This window comes from Terrapene carolina, unplaced genomic scaffold (genome assembly GCF_002925995.2).
Source record: "Terrapene carolina triunguis isolate 2854851 unplaced genomic scaffold, T_m_triunguis-2.0 Scaffold66, whole genome shotgun sequence".
NCBI classification, from domain to species: domain Eukaryota; kingdom Metazoa; phylum Chordata; order Testudines; family Emydidae; genus Terrapene; species Terrapene triunguis.
In genome coordinates, this window is record NW_020664417.1 from 22,299,151 (window position 1) to 22,316,320 (window position 17,170).

General features: G+C 40.9%; 1 protein-coding gene across 1 annotated transcript in view; it reads right to left on the reverse strand.

Annotated features, from left to right (window-relative positions):
* Positions 1 to 6,461, reverse strand: part of GATB (glutamyl-tRNA amidotransferase subunit B) — a 59,763-nt gene extending 53,302 nt beyond the window's left edge. Inside the window, exons 1-2 of the mRNA XM_024207559.2 lie at positions 6,304 to 6,461; positions 3,419 to 3,569 (exon numbers count right to left, since the gene is read on the reverse strand). Of these exons, the coding sequence (XP_024063327.2) occupies positions 3,419 to 3,569; positions 6,304 to 6,461 (309 nt within the window). The remainder of the gene's footprint in view (positions 1 to 3,418; positions 3,570 to 6,303) is intronic.
* Positions 6,462 to 17,170: the final 10,709 nt, after the last annotated feature.

Here is a 17,170-nt window from a genome sequence, read left to right on the forward strand (position 1 = left end):
AGGCTCCCTGCCTGGCTGAAGGCAGGTGGAGGGTCCGTTACTCCGTGCGGGCTCCTCACAGCTGCTCACGCAGCTCTCCCTGACCGTGCTCCAGCGGGGGCTGCCTCGGAGCCGCAGCCCGGACAGGGTAAGTAGAGCCCTGCAAATCCGTGGATAGCTGCAGATATCTGCATCTGCGGACAATTTTTGCGGATCGGCTGCAGATATACATTTTTGTATCCATGCAGGGCTCTAACTGTGACTACAGTTCTTAGAACATCTATTACTGTAGTTATCCTCTATTGCAGACATAGCACAAATATTGTGTTTTCTCAGTTCTACTATAACATGGCTTTTCTTTGTTAGTTTCTTTGAAAAACAGGAAGAGTTCAAAGGAACTACTATACATTTAGATTCTAAAGAGTCTTATACTATCAAAATGCAACAACTTTAACACAGGCAAAATATTTTGGTCTAAAAAATTGGAGGCAAAATTATATTTAAAACATTTCCAAAAATATTATCTCCTATAGGTCTCCACATATTACCAATGCATATTCTAAAATACCCTGCTTAAATAAATAAGTCTACATTTATACTGACAAAGCAAATGTCAGCCCTGGCTAATACAGCAAGTGCTACAGAAAAACAAAGCTGATACTAAAGAAAGGATTCCATATCACATTCTTACATACAAATACAAGAACTTTTTAATATCCACTTTCAACTCTGCTCTCTCCAATATTGGGAATGAGATTTTTTTTCTTGTACAGATAAAAGCAGTTGGTGGAGGTGAACAAGTGCAGGATCACTACTTTTTAATTAACCTATCAGGCTGCCTACTAATCAGGTGCAGTTATCTTCTCTGCAGAAGCCTGCATGTCCTGGAGCCCATGATTTTCCACCAGGGAACAATCATGAAGGCAACAGCCACTCCCCCTATAAAGCACAGAAATCAATTAAAAAAACAAGAGAAAGAAAGTAAAGAAATATATAAAAAGGGAAACACTCTACCAGCTTTCATGTTTACCCTGCTCAATTTTTTACTCTTTCTTGGGCCAACTTCCAATTTGATTAAAGATATGATTTAAGTACGATTTCCCCACATCATTAATAAAATGTTAACTTAACTAGATGGGCCAAAACAAACATCTTGAACTCAAACTGCATTTCAAGTTTCAGTGCGTGGGGAGGTGTTCAGATCTGAATCTGACATTCTGGTTTTGGTTATAGGCTGGATCCAAAACTGGAAGGGACTTATTTTGCAATTCAGGTGCAGCAAAAATCTCCTCAGAAAAGCCACTCTCATACAATGTCCTCTCAAGATAGCACCAATCTCTGGAGAACAGCTCATCTTATAAGATTTTCACCATCTCTAGAACAGCTCAAGATTTCTGTACCATCAGATCTGAAACTTAGCCCTGATTTGGCACTGACCTTGGAACCTAGTCTAAACTCTACCAGGATCTTCCAGACACCGCTTCTTCAGCCATCTAATACTTTCACAAACTGTGACTTGTCACCATGCATTTCTCTTCCCAAGCCCCACAAGTCTCTCCAAACTGCTTGGATTCCCTCAAGATCCCAAACATATTTCTCTAGGTTTATTCTCAATTTCAGAATCCTACCTAAAGCTATTTTTCAGTGAAGGAAATAAAATCTGCAAATAGCACAGTAAAAAAATAGAAGGCTGCAAAAGGAATTCAGGGTTTACTTCCAATAAATACATTTGGGGAGGCACTTTTACTTTAAATACTTTGACACCACTCTCATTGCTTTATAAAGAGCATACTTGTTATATGATACAACAATAACCTTGTTCAGTGGTTACTTTCTCTTCACACCAAGTTTGTATATATAGTAAATAATATTTTACATTTATATAGTATTTGGCACCAGAAAAGATCCCAGGGAGCTTTACAATGAACAAGTATTTGTAGCACCGTCATGCCCACCTCAAAAGACAACCACATGAAAAGAGCAAAAATGTGACTTTAGAGGATAAACTAAAAATGATGGGGGGGAGGGGAGACGCCAGCAGAATAACTGAAGTGGAAAGCAACAGAGGGTCCTGTGGCACCTTTAAGACTAACAGAAGGTCTTAAGAAGTGAGGTTCTTACCCACGAAAGCTTATGCTCCCAATACTTCTGTTAGTCTTAAAGGTGCCACAGGACCCTCTGTTGCTTTTTACAGATTCAGACTAACACGGCTACCCCTCTGATACTTGAAGTGGAAAGGAAGCTGTTTAACCTGAACACCAGCATCCTGAAGGGGCTGCTGACCAATGAAGAGCCCTATGTTACCAGTGTGACAGGTTCGGTCACAGAGACCCCCTTGGGACTGTCACCTGATGTGCTGAATTTGCCTCTGAGCCAGTTTTCCCTGCCATCTTGGGACTCCAGAACCCTGCCTTGCTGAGCCAGACACGCTAGCCAGCTGCAAACACAGACCCAGGTCTGGTCCACACTCCCAAAACTGCAGACTTTAACCAAAAACTGCTCAGCAGGTCACCTATCTCATGCTTATCTTTAGTGTATTACAAATAAAACAAACAATCAATAAGTATGGTTCACATTTTCCCGTACCAGATCGGTTTTGCTTAGAAGACCAAATAACTCTATACTGAGACATTCCAAATAGGAAACGGCAGCTACTTGAACACACATATGGCAAAATAATGTCAAACAGCCAACTAGAAATCCAAGATGCTCATCACTTCACTTGTCACGAAGGTCCCGGAAGTCACAGATTCCATGACTTTCAGAGACTCATGTGATATTTTCCACTTCAGCCCTGTGCTACTGACACTGGCGGGGGGGGCGCAAGGAGCCCTGAGCTGCCATGAGCGGTGGGTGCTGGATTCCCCCTCTCCCAGCAGCAGGTCTCAGTCTCTCATCCCCCACCATGGGGTTCAGGCTTCAGTCATCCCTCCGTCAGGCCCCACCCAATTAGTCTTAGCAATTTTATTTCTTAAAGTATTTTAAAAGCGTTTTAGCTTCTGTGAATTTTTGTTTATTACCCACGACCGGTGACTTTTACTAAAAATAACTGTGACAAAATCTTAACCTTACTGGTAGGATTTTATATGTCTTCTCACATTTAACGAGCTTCCAGTGCTTCATACTAACCAAATATAGCAAAATTAACTAAAGTAACATTGCCATGCAAATACACCAACTTTGATGGCAAAAAGAAGTTGCCATTAATTCAATCTCTGAAAGAGATATTCTGAGTTAATTCCTTAGCAGGAGTTGTCAGATATCCATGGTGATCAAGTTATAGAGTAAGTACACAGAAAGAAAATAATGAACCAAAGTTTTAGAAAACAAAGAACAGTGCTAGAGACAAAGACTGTTATGAAGAACAAAAGATAAGAATTGTGCTTCAAAGTAGCTGCTCAACAAAAAATGAGACAAATTAAGATGAAATGTAACTTACTGGTAAGGTCCCTGGTAGAGAAGCATCAAAGAAAGATACCAAAGAATTAGGTGGTGCTGCAAACTGGACTTGGGAGCCAGAGAAAAGCTTTGAGTTGGAACTGATCTGTGCATGAATTTCCAGACCCACCACTGCTACCCATGGAGCAACACTGAAAGAGAGGGGGAAAGCAAATATGATTAGCATATACTCTATTAAACCTCCATAAACTTCTAAACACTACAAGACCAAAAAACCCTTGCAATACCATGTGGTAGTACTGCGCTGCTGATCCATAATAAATATTGAAGGGAAATATGAGGCAAACTTTTTCATTATATACAGGTAGAGGATGATAAGTAGGAACAATTATATAAGTAGAAAAAAAATAAAGGTCTAAATCCGTGAAATCTTACTCATATGAGTAGCATCAATAAGGCAAACCAATATGAGTAACAGCTTGCTTGATCAACCCCCAATTTTATACCCAACAGAAATTTTAAATATGAATTGCATTTCATGTACTTTGATAAGTCTCCAACAAACAGGTGGCATATCAATTATGTATACATTGTCAGCTAATCACTTGCAAGTTGGAAAAGGTTTGTACTGTATTAGCATAAACATTAGTAGTCTGATAATAAAAAAATCATAATGTCCACTGGAGAGCAACTGCTCTCTGAACATACTCCGCAAGAATGAGCTTCTACATATCATCTGAAAAGTAATTGCAATTCTCACATCCATAACCTTTACATAGGCAAGAGATGGGGGTCAGCTTCACAGTGTGAATTGCTTGACAGTTTCTGTGAGTAATTATCTGGCCTTGTACAAATGAAGTGACACAAATATAGTATTTCACTGGTGAAGTCAGGTTTGTATAAAAAGATACTAAAGCAATATTAAGTACCTAGATGTAGTCGATAACTGGGCTATGGAAAAACATTGAACAAATACATCAAATACAGCATTTCTTTCAAAAGTGAACACAATAAGCTTGAGCTGTCAAGACTTGAGTTCAGGGTTCTGTCTCTCTCCTTCAACCACTGACTACATCACTACCAAAAACTGAGTAATGGGATGGAAATATTGTCACTTAGGATTATTTTCAGGAATTTAAATAAAGTATTTTACAACAAATAGTTTTTCTCCATGTGTTGACTGAGATTACAAAATCATAGTTGTAAAAACAAGGCTCATTAGCTATGTTTCAGACAGCAGGTAGAATATCTAAGGCCCTCAATCCAAAAACTCTTACAGGTGCTTAACTTTACTACTTTGAGAAATCCCATTGATTTCAGTGGGAACGAAATTAACAAGACAACTCATGACAGTAAAGTTAAGCACATGAGTAAGAGTTTGCATCATTAGGGCACCTAACTTTGCTTTCATTATTTATGCTGTTTTCTTTCTGCATTTATCTCAACAAGGAATCATATTGGACTGGCTTGTGGTGGCTTGGTAGGCAGTTACTTGTTTATGGTGGCTGCAGTGTTATGCTCCAGAAGTTCAGGTTTCATTTAAAAAAAAAAAATTAAGTACTGTATCTAGCTATTAAGTTTGAAACCAATGATATTTGCCTGTATCTGCAGAAGACCTGAAACAATAGCTCTGATGAATGTGGACAGCTTGCACTCATGTGAACAGAATCTTAATTTTGAATCAATTATGTCAATTTTAATATCAACATTAAACTACTTCATTGCTGATCAAAGTACACACAAAAGTAGAGGTATGACAAAATTACAAGTACCTGCACAATCTACTGAGAGTGGCATCTCATTTCTTTGTTGTGAATAGGTGGAAATTTAGACTACCTCACTTACCACCTCCCATTTCAACCTCTGATCTCAGTTCAGACTCTGAAAAACAACTGATCTGTTTAATTTGCGTTTATAGCCTGTTTCTAATCAATTTCACATACTATACTGCAATGTTTGGTTTGCAAACACTGCAGAAAAATAATTGCTTAAAATGATTTTCACTAGGATTTTCAAGTATTTCATGGAAATATTTCCATGACTCAAGTTTGGAAAAAGCTTATTTTTACCTAAATTTTGGGCATACTTTGACCTGAAAATATCCCCTAAAAATCTCCCTTCTAACATAGGTGTTTTTTTCCCCCAGAAGCTTTCTGCATTAAGGCCCTTATCCTGCATTCAGATGCACAGTCAGAGCCTTGGTTTCCACTCAGGTGCAAAGGTCTCTACATGAACATCAGATTGTATCAGAGCTGCAACTTCCCTGAACAGGAAGACTCCACAATTCTGTACAGTGCTTTATCTATATAGGTTTATCTAAGAAGCCAATCACTGTAGCATACAACTGCACCTGATGCCGATGTTAAATAATGTTTAAATTATCAACTGGTGCAGGAAAATCACAAACCCGAATTCAAATCCTGGCAGGTAGTGAGCTTCCAAAATCTCCTTTGATTCTGAAAGTTCTTAAAAACCAGTTATTTTGGCAACAGGAATAAGATGTTCTAGTGTCTGATCTACTAGAACTGGTGGGAAATTGGGAAAAGGGAGGGGGAAACTTGGGTGGTGAGGTTATGAAACTGGAGGGGGAGGAGTACATAACTTGAGAGCTGATATTGGGAGTAACTGAAGACTATTAATGGAGATGTGAAACGATGGGGGAATCCAAATAAGGGCATGATATTGGGGAGTATAGCAGGGGGCGGGGAAACTGGGGCAGAAGTTTCAGGGTGGTGAGATGGGTACAGTGAAGAGTTGGGATATTGGGCACAGTGTGTGTGCAGGGAACGCGGGCTTTGAAAACAGGACAGCAATATCCCGCAGGGGGAGCGATGGGGGTGCGCATGGGCCGGACTGAAACCTATCAGCCTTGTAGCCGCGCACTCCGCGCTAGGCTATCGCTACCCGCAGTAACCTGTGCCTTACCCGCGCTCTCCCGCAGGACTATTCGCCGCTCTCCGGCCAGAAGCGATGGGCCCTGGGGCCTGCGCCCTTCTCCGGCTCGGTCCACTGTGCAGGGCGGCGACATCCCCAGCTCTGCAGCGCGGAGTTAGAAGCGAGCGCCGCAGTATGGAGGCCGCCATCTTGCTCTGGGCAGGTGATGGGTCAGCTGACCCAGCCGCGGCTGTGGCGCCTCCTGGGAAATGTAGTCTCTCGGGGGGAAATTGCGGGGCGGAGAGGGGCAGGGAAAACTACAACTCCCGCCAGGCCAAGCGAAGCCAACTGCTCCCGTTCCCGCTCCGCCCCTCTGCCCTGGAGTCCCGCGGGGAGGATCAAGGGAGTTGGTCGCTCCCACGGATGGTGACCCAGGGAAGGCCCAGGGCTGTGTCTGTGCTGGAGAAGGCGCCTCACCTGATGCACAAGCAACCGCCGCCCTGCTCCCCGAACTGAGATTTGGATCCAGAGCCCCAAAGCTCAGGCTCCAGGGATTTGGGACTTACCCGTACAGATATGGAGCCAGTCGGGCTCCAGCTCCTTGTAGAGTTCCCATCCAGATACCTGGACTTCACTTTGAAAAGATTGTGCATCATAAATTCTCATCATCTCTCTCCCTCTGGCCTTCTATCTCAGATCAGCTGCAAATCGGCCTCCTCCTACTCTGAGCCCATACTCAACTGCTCTGGATTGTTATCTCTGGGGAAGGGCCAGTCTAACGAAACTGTGTTTTATAATCAAAAGCCTCCTGGCCCATAAGATTGCCAGTTAACCCCTCTCAAAGGACAGTTTCACACGGTGCCAAAAGACATTAGTGCATTGCATCAAAATATCTTGCTGTAACATTAAGAGGTTTCACAAGCCTTGATACTTGATTCTACAGTGCTTGCAGTATGCAGGCTCATCCTATGTAAAATAACAGCAATCCTGGAGATCCTAGAACAGAAGGCAATCCCAATACCTTGATTTATTTATAGTTATGTACTTATTTTAATTTAAATCACTTAAACACTCATAATGCAAGCTGCTCTGTGGCTAACCCCTGGCTCCACACAGGCAAAGATAGAGCAACTTGTGCATGGGCCTTACATTGACAGTCTTTGGGGAAGTCATGTCATCTCTCTCTGCCCCTCCCACCCTGTGTCCATCTTGTTTGTTTAGATTATAAACTCTTTGGGACGGACTGTTTTATTACATGTAAGATAGCACAATAGGGCCATGATCAGGGTAGGGCCTTGAGGGCTACTGTAATACAAATAAATAATAACAATAATCGTCCATTGTCACATACTTATGCAAACATCACAGTTGCTAGTTATACAGCTACAGGGCATGGAGAATAGAATTAACAACTCTGTTCTAGATCACAGGCCTGTGGAGCTTAAATGGGAATAGTCATTAGCTGTTGTTTATATCATTTTTTGTAGGCCAACTGCTAGGAAAAGAGAATCAGTCACAAACATTTGAGCAGGTCTGATTTCATCCAGTAGAGGACAGTGGTACACATAGACACCAGCTAGTATTTTGCAACCCTTATGCCTCTCATCTTGCCAAACCTCAAAATAGAATGCAAGGAAGTTGTGACTGCAAAAAACTCAGAAAACTGTGGAGGGTAAATTATTTAGCAAAGATAGCATGTTCTATAATTTTGGTTCCATAGTTCTGGTTTTTATATATAAATAATTAAAAAGTGAATTAGTGAGGTGAGAAGGATATTAATTAATTTTAAGAGAGAGCTGAACAAATTTATGAGTGCTGTGGTATGACAGGGTTGATTGTGATGGTGAGGGGCAGGGCTCAACAGGCTTACTTCCAGTTTATGTCTTATGTTCCTAGAGCTCATGCTTCAGGGTTTCAGCCGGCCACTGTCAGGGTCAGGAAGGGATTTCCCTCCCCCCACCAATGCATTCTGGGAGGTTTGTTTTTTTTTCTAACTGATTGCCATAAGTGGGATCAGGAAAGAATTTCCCCCAGGTCAGATTGACAGTGACCTTAGAGGTTTTTTGCTTTCCTCGCTAGTCTGAGTACAGGTCACTTGCCAGATTATCTGGGTATCTCAGTTAATCATTTCCCTGCCACTCTGGGAGCCTCGGGCACTCAAGCACCTTGATCCCAGCTATTTGCTGCCTGTGATGCATAACAGGCGAGTCTCCTGGGGATTGTAATACTTTGGACTCGTTTCAGTTGGGCTTAGTATGTTGGTACTGCATGGTGTAGGTGGTCTGTGATGTGCAGGAAGTCAGATTAGATTATCCCTTCTGGCCTTAAATTCTGTGACTCTATGTTCCTTGTAAAAAGTACCATTTGAGAGGTATGCGTAGTAGGTATTTATTTCTATTTATTTGTACAATCCAGAATTTTGGGAGTGCTGGTTTCTGGGATTATTCCCATTATCCCCGCAAAAACTGATGAGCGGAAAATAATGAGGCAAAATAAAAAAATCCTTGCAGCAAAGATGTACTGGACACAGCAGCTCAGTGTCACTTTTGGAAGAAAGAAGGTCCATTGTCCCTGTGCATCATCCCCTGCAGTAGTGCCCTGGGATGTTCAGATTCCCTAACTTGAATTGCAGATCAGTGCTGTTTAATCAGTAGTTTTATTTTTAAAGTTTTATTTTATTTATCTTGCAATAAACTCTGTATGGACAGACTCCTGGTCTCCTATGGGCCCCCTTGGAGCTGAATGGGGCTCCATGCAGGTGCAGGGGTCAGCCCCTGGCAAACTCATTGGAGGATGAGGCTTTAGTGCAATCAAGTGATATTTTGATAACAAGTTCATTCCTTTCACCATTGTCTCCAGAAGTTCGTCTGGATTTTATAATTATTTGCTGCTTTATAGGGAGTGGTAGGTAAAAGTAGACACTTCTGAATGTGGTGGTTATGTTTGTACCAGTGGGAAAATGGCAAGTTTTTGGCTATTGTACTTTCTTTTAAGCCCAATATTGTGGTGTAGTAGAAGATTTCACAAATAATAAGTAAGAAGTTAAAACCTTATGAATATTAAAACCATGCTAGGTAAAGCCCCGCATTGCTATGCTCTAGCTGATTTCTCCTCTTTGAGTATATAATTGAAAAAGGGAAGGGGCCACTTAATAGGATGAAAAGGGCATCCACCTTCCACACCTCAACAACCTTCTCATCCCCCCAAAAAAACTCAGTGGCTTTTTCCACTTAAATAGTAGTTTTGGAAAAGACCCAGTGTTTGTGTTTCAAGCTGCCCCACACACCCTCTTGCTTCCTTTCCCAGAAAATCCCATTTTTAAAAATCTTTCTGATTGGCCCTCTTTCACGCACATGATGCTGATCAATTGCAGGCAAGCAGGGAATAACTGTCTTTCCCAGCAGATTGCTTTGAGGTAAAGGGCTCCGTGTTTTTTGTTCCTTTGGACCCTAGTCAGTGACATTCACTTTACAATGTGTTTATAGATCATGTCCTGCCTTGGAATAGCAGGGTATCTCCAGTGTTGCATAAAGACTCGCATGACAGTAGATCTGTACTAACCATGTAGGCTTCCCTATTGGTGAGAGCCCAAGGGTCAGTTTTCTGTGAATCTGAACTTCTTATTACTATTGGAATGTAGCTAATGCCTGAGAGGAAACTGGAATTTCATGTAGGACAAAAGCCCTACTTAGTATATCATCTAAACCATACACACCCACTTATTTGAAAGAGGATCTTCCTGAATTTCAGTTTAGAGGGTTTGACCGCTCTAAATTTTGCTTTCTTGTAAGCTATGTTTAGCATGCGTTCTTATCCCTTTTGTGGACTGGGAGATCTCCCTGTAGCGTATCAGGGAATGGGGTATTCAGGCCCAAGTATTTGTTGGATGGCTCACAGGCTGTCTGCAGTGTCTTATTTCAGCATGTGGAATAAAAACAGGCAGGAGCTTCTGTTATATTCTGAAGTGGAGGGTGTGGCTTTTGGAAGAGTGGATCCCATGTCTATTGAAAACCAAATGTCCTACAAGGAAAAGGAATTAAGATGATTATTGAGTATGGAAACCAACTATGGTAAGGGATGTTTTCAGGCTTCTATACCTCCTAAAACCACACCTGTATCTTGTTTTTCTCTACAGGTATAACAAGGAAGACTCTCCTCACATCCTGCAATTTTCAGCTAGTAAGTACAAGGATTTTTCATAACAGATCAGTCCATGGTCCAACTCATCATGCTTCCTGCAGTGACCGATATTTTTTGCCACCTTCTTCTAAAGTAAAAAAATAGTTAACCAATTAGGCAATATCTTATATTAGGAGAAGGGAGGGAGGGCATTTTTTCCTGACCACAGCAAATAAGCAGCTAAAATAGTTGCCTTGTATGATCCACTAATCAAGTCTCTGCATGCATGCACACACGCTGAGGTAGGTGGGTGGTATGGGCCTCCAGGTTTGAGGGGATCTTCTAACAAAGCATGGAAGAGTATAGCAATAAATGAAATAGTATTCTTTACTGGGGCAGTGAGTGCCTCATCTCACTAGTTTGTTTTATTAAAAGTGCTACTACTGATCATAAAAAGGTGCCAAGCTAAACTAAGACAAAAAGCTAACAAAAATATATTGGCCATCAAATTATACAATGAACACAACACTAACAAAAAAGTCAGAAGGTGGGTCAAGTAGTCCTCACAGGCTGTGTCATAGGATGTGCCTCTGGTACGAAGATCCCTGGCCTCACCCTGCAGCAGTTCCATGCGGACTTTTACATTCCAAATGAACATGTCAGGGTGGGTGTGTGTATATTTTGTATTTGAGGTTAATTTAACTTGGTTGGAAATAAGATCATTGGCTCCATCCTTTAATTATCTGAGTGCTGTTTTTAATAGGTTGGAGGCCCTGCAATTTGCATTCTATGCAACCCTAAGTTTGGAAAATAATATCTGGCAACTGTATAAGATAATCGCCTGTGACACAATGCCCTCCTTATGTTTCAGTTTACTTGGGTAGGGCAGAGGTACTGTTGTCCTCACTGCACCTGTGGAAGCCATCAGACTATTCCCTATGGTCAAATTCACAGATGGCATAAGTGGGCACAGATCCACTGTTTTCACTCAACAATGAGTAGAGCTTCAGCCATATCTAACCTAGTATCTCTACTAACCAAGTAGAACCAAACACCCCTCCTCCTCCAGAAAGGTATTCAAATATTGTGGGCATAGGGATGTTTTTCCAGCATCTTTAGCAGCACTGAAGCTCTTTCTTCTCTTTCACTAAGTTACTTGACATGCACAATATTTGCAGTCCTCTTCATCTCGTGAGCTTTTACTGCTTTTTGACATGATTTCCAGCTGACATCCATTCCTTTTAATGGGGAACCCAAGGTATTTTCAGGGTGACCACACCCTATGGTATTGGTCCCATGTTTAAAAGTCTTTGAGCTAAAATACTGTAACTCAGGAACCATATCAGATTTATATTTAGGTACTACACAGTATTCCAGGAAGCCATATTTTGATATAGCAGGGACAGTGACCAAAGTGGACAAATTACAGAAACATTAATTAATTTGTTTTGTGATCCTCGTGAGTTCCTGAAGGAACACATAAAAGGAAGCGATCTAGAGTTTCAGCAGATACAAATATTTGTAAGTCTATCAGGTGCTTCTAAGTCTCAGTTGTAGTGGTATCTGCATAAAATAATCCTTTAATACTATCTTCACATTCCTTATTTTCTGTCTGTTTTTCCCTCTCCCCATTTTTCATTTTGTGTAGTGAAAGGAGAAGGTGTGTGGAGAATTTGAAGACACTATCTTTTTCTCCTCTTTCCTTATATTTTACTAGTATTTTTGTTTATTTTTCTCCCCCTTCCTTATTTTTAACTGTAGTTGCAAAGAGCTGTTATTGGTAACTATGTCTGAGGCCTCATATATTTCCTAAATTAAGAGCAACAACTCTTGTTTCAGACTATGACTTGATATATAAGGTCAAAGCTATAAGATTTCAGCAGTATATGGTTTCATATAACACAGGCCTAGATCAAGAACTTCCTCCTATGACCTCCTGGATATAAGGGAAAACACTAAGTGCTATTACACAAGGCACAAGTCTAAATCCTAACCTTTCATTGTTTCTAAAGCCACTGTGACATAGTCTTATGGCTTATCATAACTATTTATTTTCAGACAAACTATACCATCCAAACTTCATTTGAAATATGAATTGTTTATCACAACATCCTTTCATATTATTCAGAGCTTCAGTTTCATGTGCTCACTTCAGTTTTAAGATTCCAGCTGACAACCTCACTCAAGGAAAAAATAGACACAAAGACCAATACTAAGTTTGTTTAAGACTAAAAATTCCACTGATCCCAGAAATACACATCAAAGTATTTTCCCTGTGTTAAAAACAACTTTGTCTCATATGAAATAGGTGGAGGAACTGGTTGAAAGAGTTGTTAAGCAACACAATACTTGTGGTAAGCCCATTATAATAATGGTATTATTTTAATCTAAAATTATTTTTTTAATTACAAACTTTAAAAATAGTCTCAAGACCTAAATCCCAGTCCAGTGCTGTTTTTCATAGAGGAATTTTTGTAAAATGCAGGATTATTTATAGGTTACAAGCACTTCAAGACGTTACATTATAAAAGAAAATGATACTCTAGAGCTTTAGCACTGTGCTGATGAGTCTGCCTTTATTGTACTTAACACAGATGTTTGCTTTTAATCTTCTGAAGCAATAAGAAATGAGAATTAAAAACTCTTGACCAGTTGCAATGTTCTGATTATTTGTTGTTGTTTTTTTAGTAGAATAAGGTAAAATGAAGGAAAAGAGCAAATTCTGAAGATGAACCTAATAGGTGTTTGTAATAATGCATCATCACCTCATGGGCACCCTCTTGTCTCTGGTCGCAGCATTGCATAGGGCCTTTTTTTGGCATCTCACCCCACTGGGTTCTCCCTCAGCCTTCCCAGCCTTCATCTTCCCCCTTTGGGTATTCTGTGGCTTAGCCCTTCAGCCAATCACATGAAGTCTAAACCCCTTCTGGGTAACACAAATAAGTCCAAATGAAAGTTCAAACAAATCTTCAAACTAATATCACTTCCGCCCCTCTAAGGCACCACTGTAATTCTCTTGGGTATGTCTACACAGCATTTTGGAGTGAGCAAGACGGAGGCTGGGTGGACAGACTTGGGCTTGCAGGGCTCATGCTAGGGCTCTAAAAATAGCCTTATAGACAGCATGTAGAAGTTGTGGCTTGGGCTCTGAAACCTAGAAAGGGGAGCGGTCTTACACCTTCCTGTTAGTTGCTTTTTCTGTTACAAATCCTTGCGTCTGTCTTTTTGGTGTTTAAGTTACACCACCTTTGACTCCTAAGGCCAGATCCTCAGCTGGTGTAAATTGAAGTAGCTCCTTTGACTACAGTGAATTCTGTGGAGCTTTACCAGTTTACACCAGCTGTGGATCTGGACCACACTGGCTTACACTGACTCCCCATTGAGTAACTACCATAACCATTGTCAGCAGCTTTGAACCTGGCCCCAAGGATTTTAATTGCACTCAAAGATTCCCTTACTTATGACCGTAGGAGGCAGGAGTATAAAGTCACTTGTCCTTCTCCTTCAGTAAGGTGCATTGCTTTTGATGCATACTATATAATTTATTTATATTGGACACGTGTTTGATAACTTTGCTGACATAGATAGTGGACATTGTAATCAAGAGGTGTAAACAGGGCTCTCCTGAGAACAAAGAGAGAATGATAAAGCTCTTGACGAGACTTCTTGAAGCTACTCCTTTATTCTACAAGTTCCACCTACAGGCTTTTCCCCTACCACCCAAAATCAGGTGCTCAGATACCATAGTGATGACTGGGGTATAAATGCCTAGAAAGATAGATTAGCTGGACAGACAGCATTTTCACCCAGATACAGAAAGGCTTATCAATTTCTCATCTTGATAGTGGCTACTTCATAGCCATGATGTGTAGGCCTGTTTACTCTAATTCATCACCCAAAGAATTTATTTGTATGAATATTTGAGTGCGTATGAATGGTGCCAGATGGACAGCCCTGAGCAACAAGCTCCTTTGTTTAGCTACAAAACAGGTACAGCACGGAAAACATCCTCCTCCATGTTGTCCTAAATCCTTAACTGGCGACATCATCTCCATAGCCCTTGGCCTTTATGCTGAAACTGCCAACTAGTGCAAAGAGTGGTGGTTTTTGTAATATGAACTGCTGTCCACTGACAATAGAGTCTTTTCACATAGGCTATTGAGCAGCCATCAGATGGTAAGAACTTTCAGCACCTTTTGGCCTGGTTTTGAACCAAGGTAAAAGTTTCTGTTTGAAAACTTGGCCCCATTGGAAGTTTTTCCATTAACTTAAATGGGGCCAGGATTTAACCCTCTATATTTTGTTACCACTCCCTTGAGCCTTTCAGTCCACCCAGGTTATCGGTACCCAGAGCATAATCCCCTTCATCCATGTACCAGATAAACTAACGAATCAAACATATCTGTACCTCCATTCAAAAGAGTAGTTATGCCCCTAACTGTGCTGTTCCTCCAGTATCATGGGCTCTTATTAAATTTCCATTTTCGTACCACAGTAAGTAATAAACTGAAGTATGCCCTCAATGCCTGGTACACCATGCAGCCTTCCACTCTACAGTTCCCTCTGCATTCAGTGTCTAACATTAAGGTTTTGCTGCACAATAATTAGTTTGGTGAAAAACTCTATGTAGGCTCTAGTGACTGCTAGTGTATTTCTTCTTCTCCAAATATGCTGTGTTGTCAAGAAGACTGGTGATGCCCATGCCCCTCCAGTGTTCCCACCAAGGTGCTCTCTGGTCTACACAATAGCAGAGAACGTGGAGAAAGGAGCATAAATCTTAGGCATTACTATAGGACAAACCCAGAGATGCCATCGTACACCTTTACCAGCACTCAAACTACTATGGTTAACATCAGGAGGAGGAGATAAGGGAACATATTACTGTAATAGATACAGTACAAGGTACACCCACTCATGAATTTTAATGATTTAAAGGGAGAGGAAAGGAGAGACAAAGGGAAGAAGGACATGGAAAAAGATACCAGAGGTGGATTTGTTGGCTCAGAAATTATCTTGGAAGTCCTGAAGCATGCTATAAGATACAAACTCTTTAGCTCTAGCTCCTGCAGCAATCATTGGACCAATCTTACAGACTTTATTTATGCAAAACTCTTGTTAAAGTCCATAGGAGTTTTGAGAGAGCAAGGTCTGCAGGATCAGCCTTGTCACACAGAGAAACTGCCATGTCTGCTGGCTCATACTGAATTCCTTGCATGTGCTGCAGGATAGTGTTAAGCAAAGATGAAATAGAAACTTCAAAGATTATCCAATTTATTAAATGCTCCAATATGTGCAAAGCAGGAACATCTCCTAAATGTTTGGCTTCAGACTGCAATTTACCAATCAGTTACTGGAACTGAACCACTTCAATGTCACACCAGTTACTGATTGATAGGTTAATAAGTTTCTGCACAGAGAATCTTGCTCCCATAATTGGAGATTTAAGGGCAAATCTCAGATCATGTAAAATAATAACAGTGCTTAATCTTTTCCCCCTTCCTCCTCACCCCACCTCTACACCTTTCTCCCTTTAATATAGCAGAAAAGGGAAGCATCACAATGACAGACACATTTTGTGTGCTGATGTATAACTCTTCATATGACTGTTGCCCTCAAGGCAGCACAAAATTTTCAACCTTTTATAAGTAATAAAATTGGAAAGCAGATGCACTTTGATACTAGATTTAACAAATACCAATCCAAGGCCAAAATATTAAGTCAAAAGCTAAATATGCCCTAAATATTTAGAGCCAGATCCTGCTCCCATTTAAGTCAATAGAAACTTTGCAATGGGGGCAGCAGTGGGCTCCCAATGATGTTTATTAGTTATGGGTTTTCCTTCATATTTGTTCATTAGAAAACAGGGGCTGGGGTTTTAAATAGTGAAAATAACCTCCACCCTTCACATGGTTTTCAGACTACCCAGGGGAAGTCTTCTTGTTGGCTAGCTTCCCCAAGTCCTGGGAAGAACTGTAACAGGAGGCAGACAGAGAAGATTTTCCATACAGAAGTGGGGAAAGGGAGCAGCCAATGCCATTTTCACAAGAGGGGTATGAGAGAAGGGAGCAAAATAAACCCAGCAGCTCAGGGTGGCTCTGCTCCCTCCTCTCCCACTGTGAAAAATGGGATAGTTCCTGTCTACTCCTCCTTTCTCTTCTCTAATGCTGAATTCCTTTTGGAGCTGCCTTTCAGATATGGGGCTGGGAGGCAAGGTTAGTGCAGAATTGTGGGGCTGGTAGCTGGGGCAGCTTTGAGAGCTGGGAGCACAAAATTAGCTCATTTGGGGCTGGGGATTCAGAGTCATTGTGGGGAAAGGAACACAAAATTAACTGATGTAGGGATGCAGTGGCCAAAACTATATGTCTCGGTATAAATTGGCAACACCGTTTTTCACAAAGAGTGGAGCTGGGCAGGGGGACTTCAAAAATCAAAAGATGTCTCAAAAAACATTATTTAATGTACACTTAATGCTAAAATACAGTACCACTTATTGGTGAAGGTGGAACCTACACCAATTATAATATGATATAAATTGAGCAAGTTGAATTACAATGTAGGCACTTTTATCATGTACAGATTATTTTTGACAAGTTAATTAATTGCATGTGTCCAATTAAGCTATTCATTTTACAACATATCTATTCACAAGGTGTCTGTGTTTTTAGCTTAGACGTTCAGGGTCTGACTTTTCACTGCTTTGCCCATATGTACTATGAATGCATCAGAATCGTAGTTTTCAGTATTGACAACCCCAAGCATTCAACTTAATAATTCCACCTCCACGAGTAGCATAGAATCA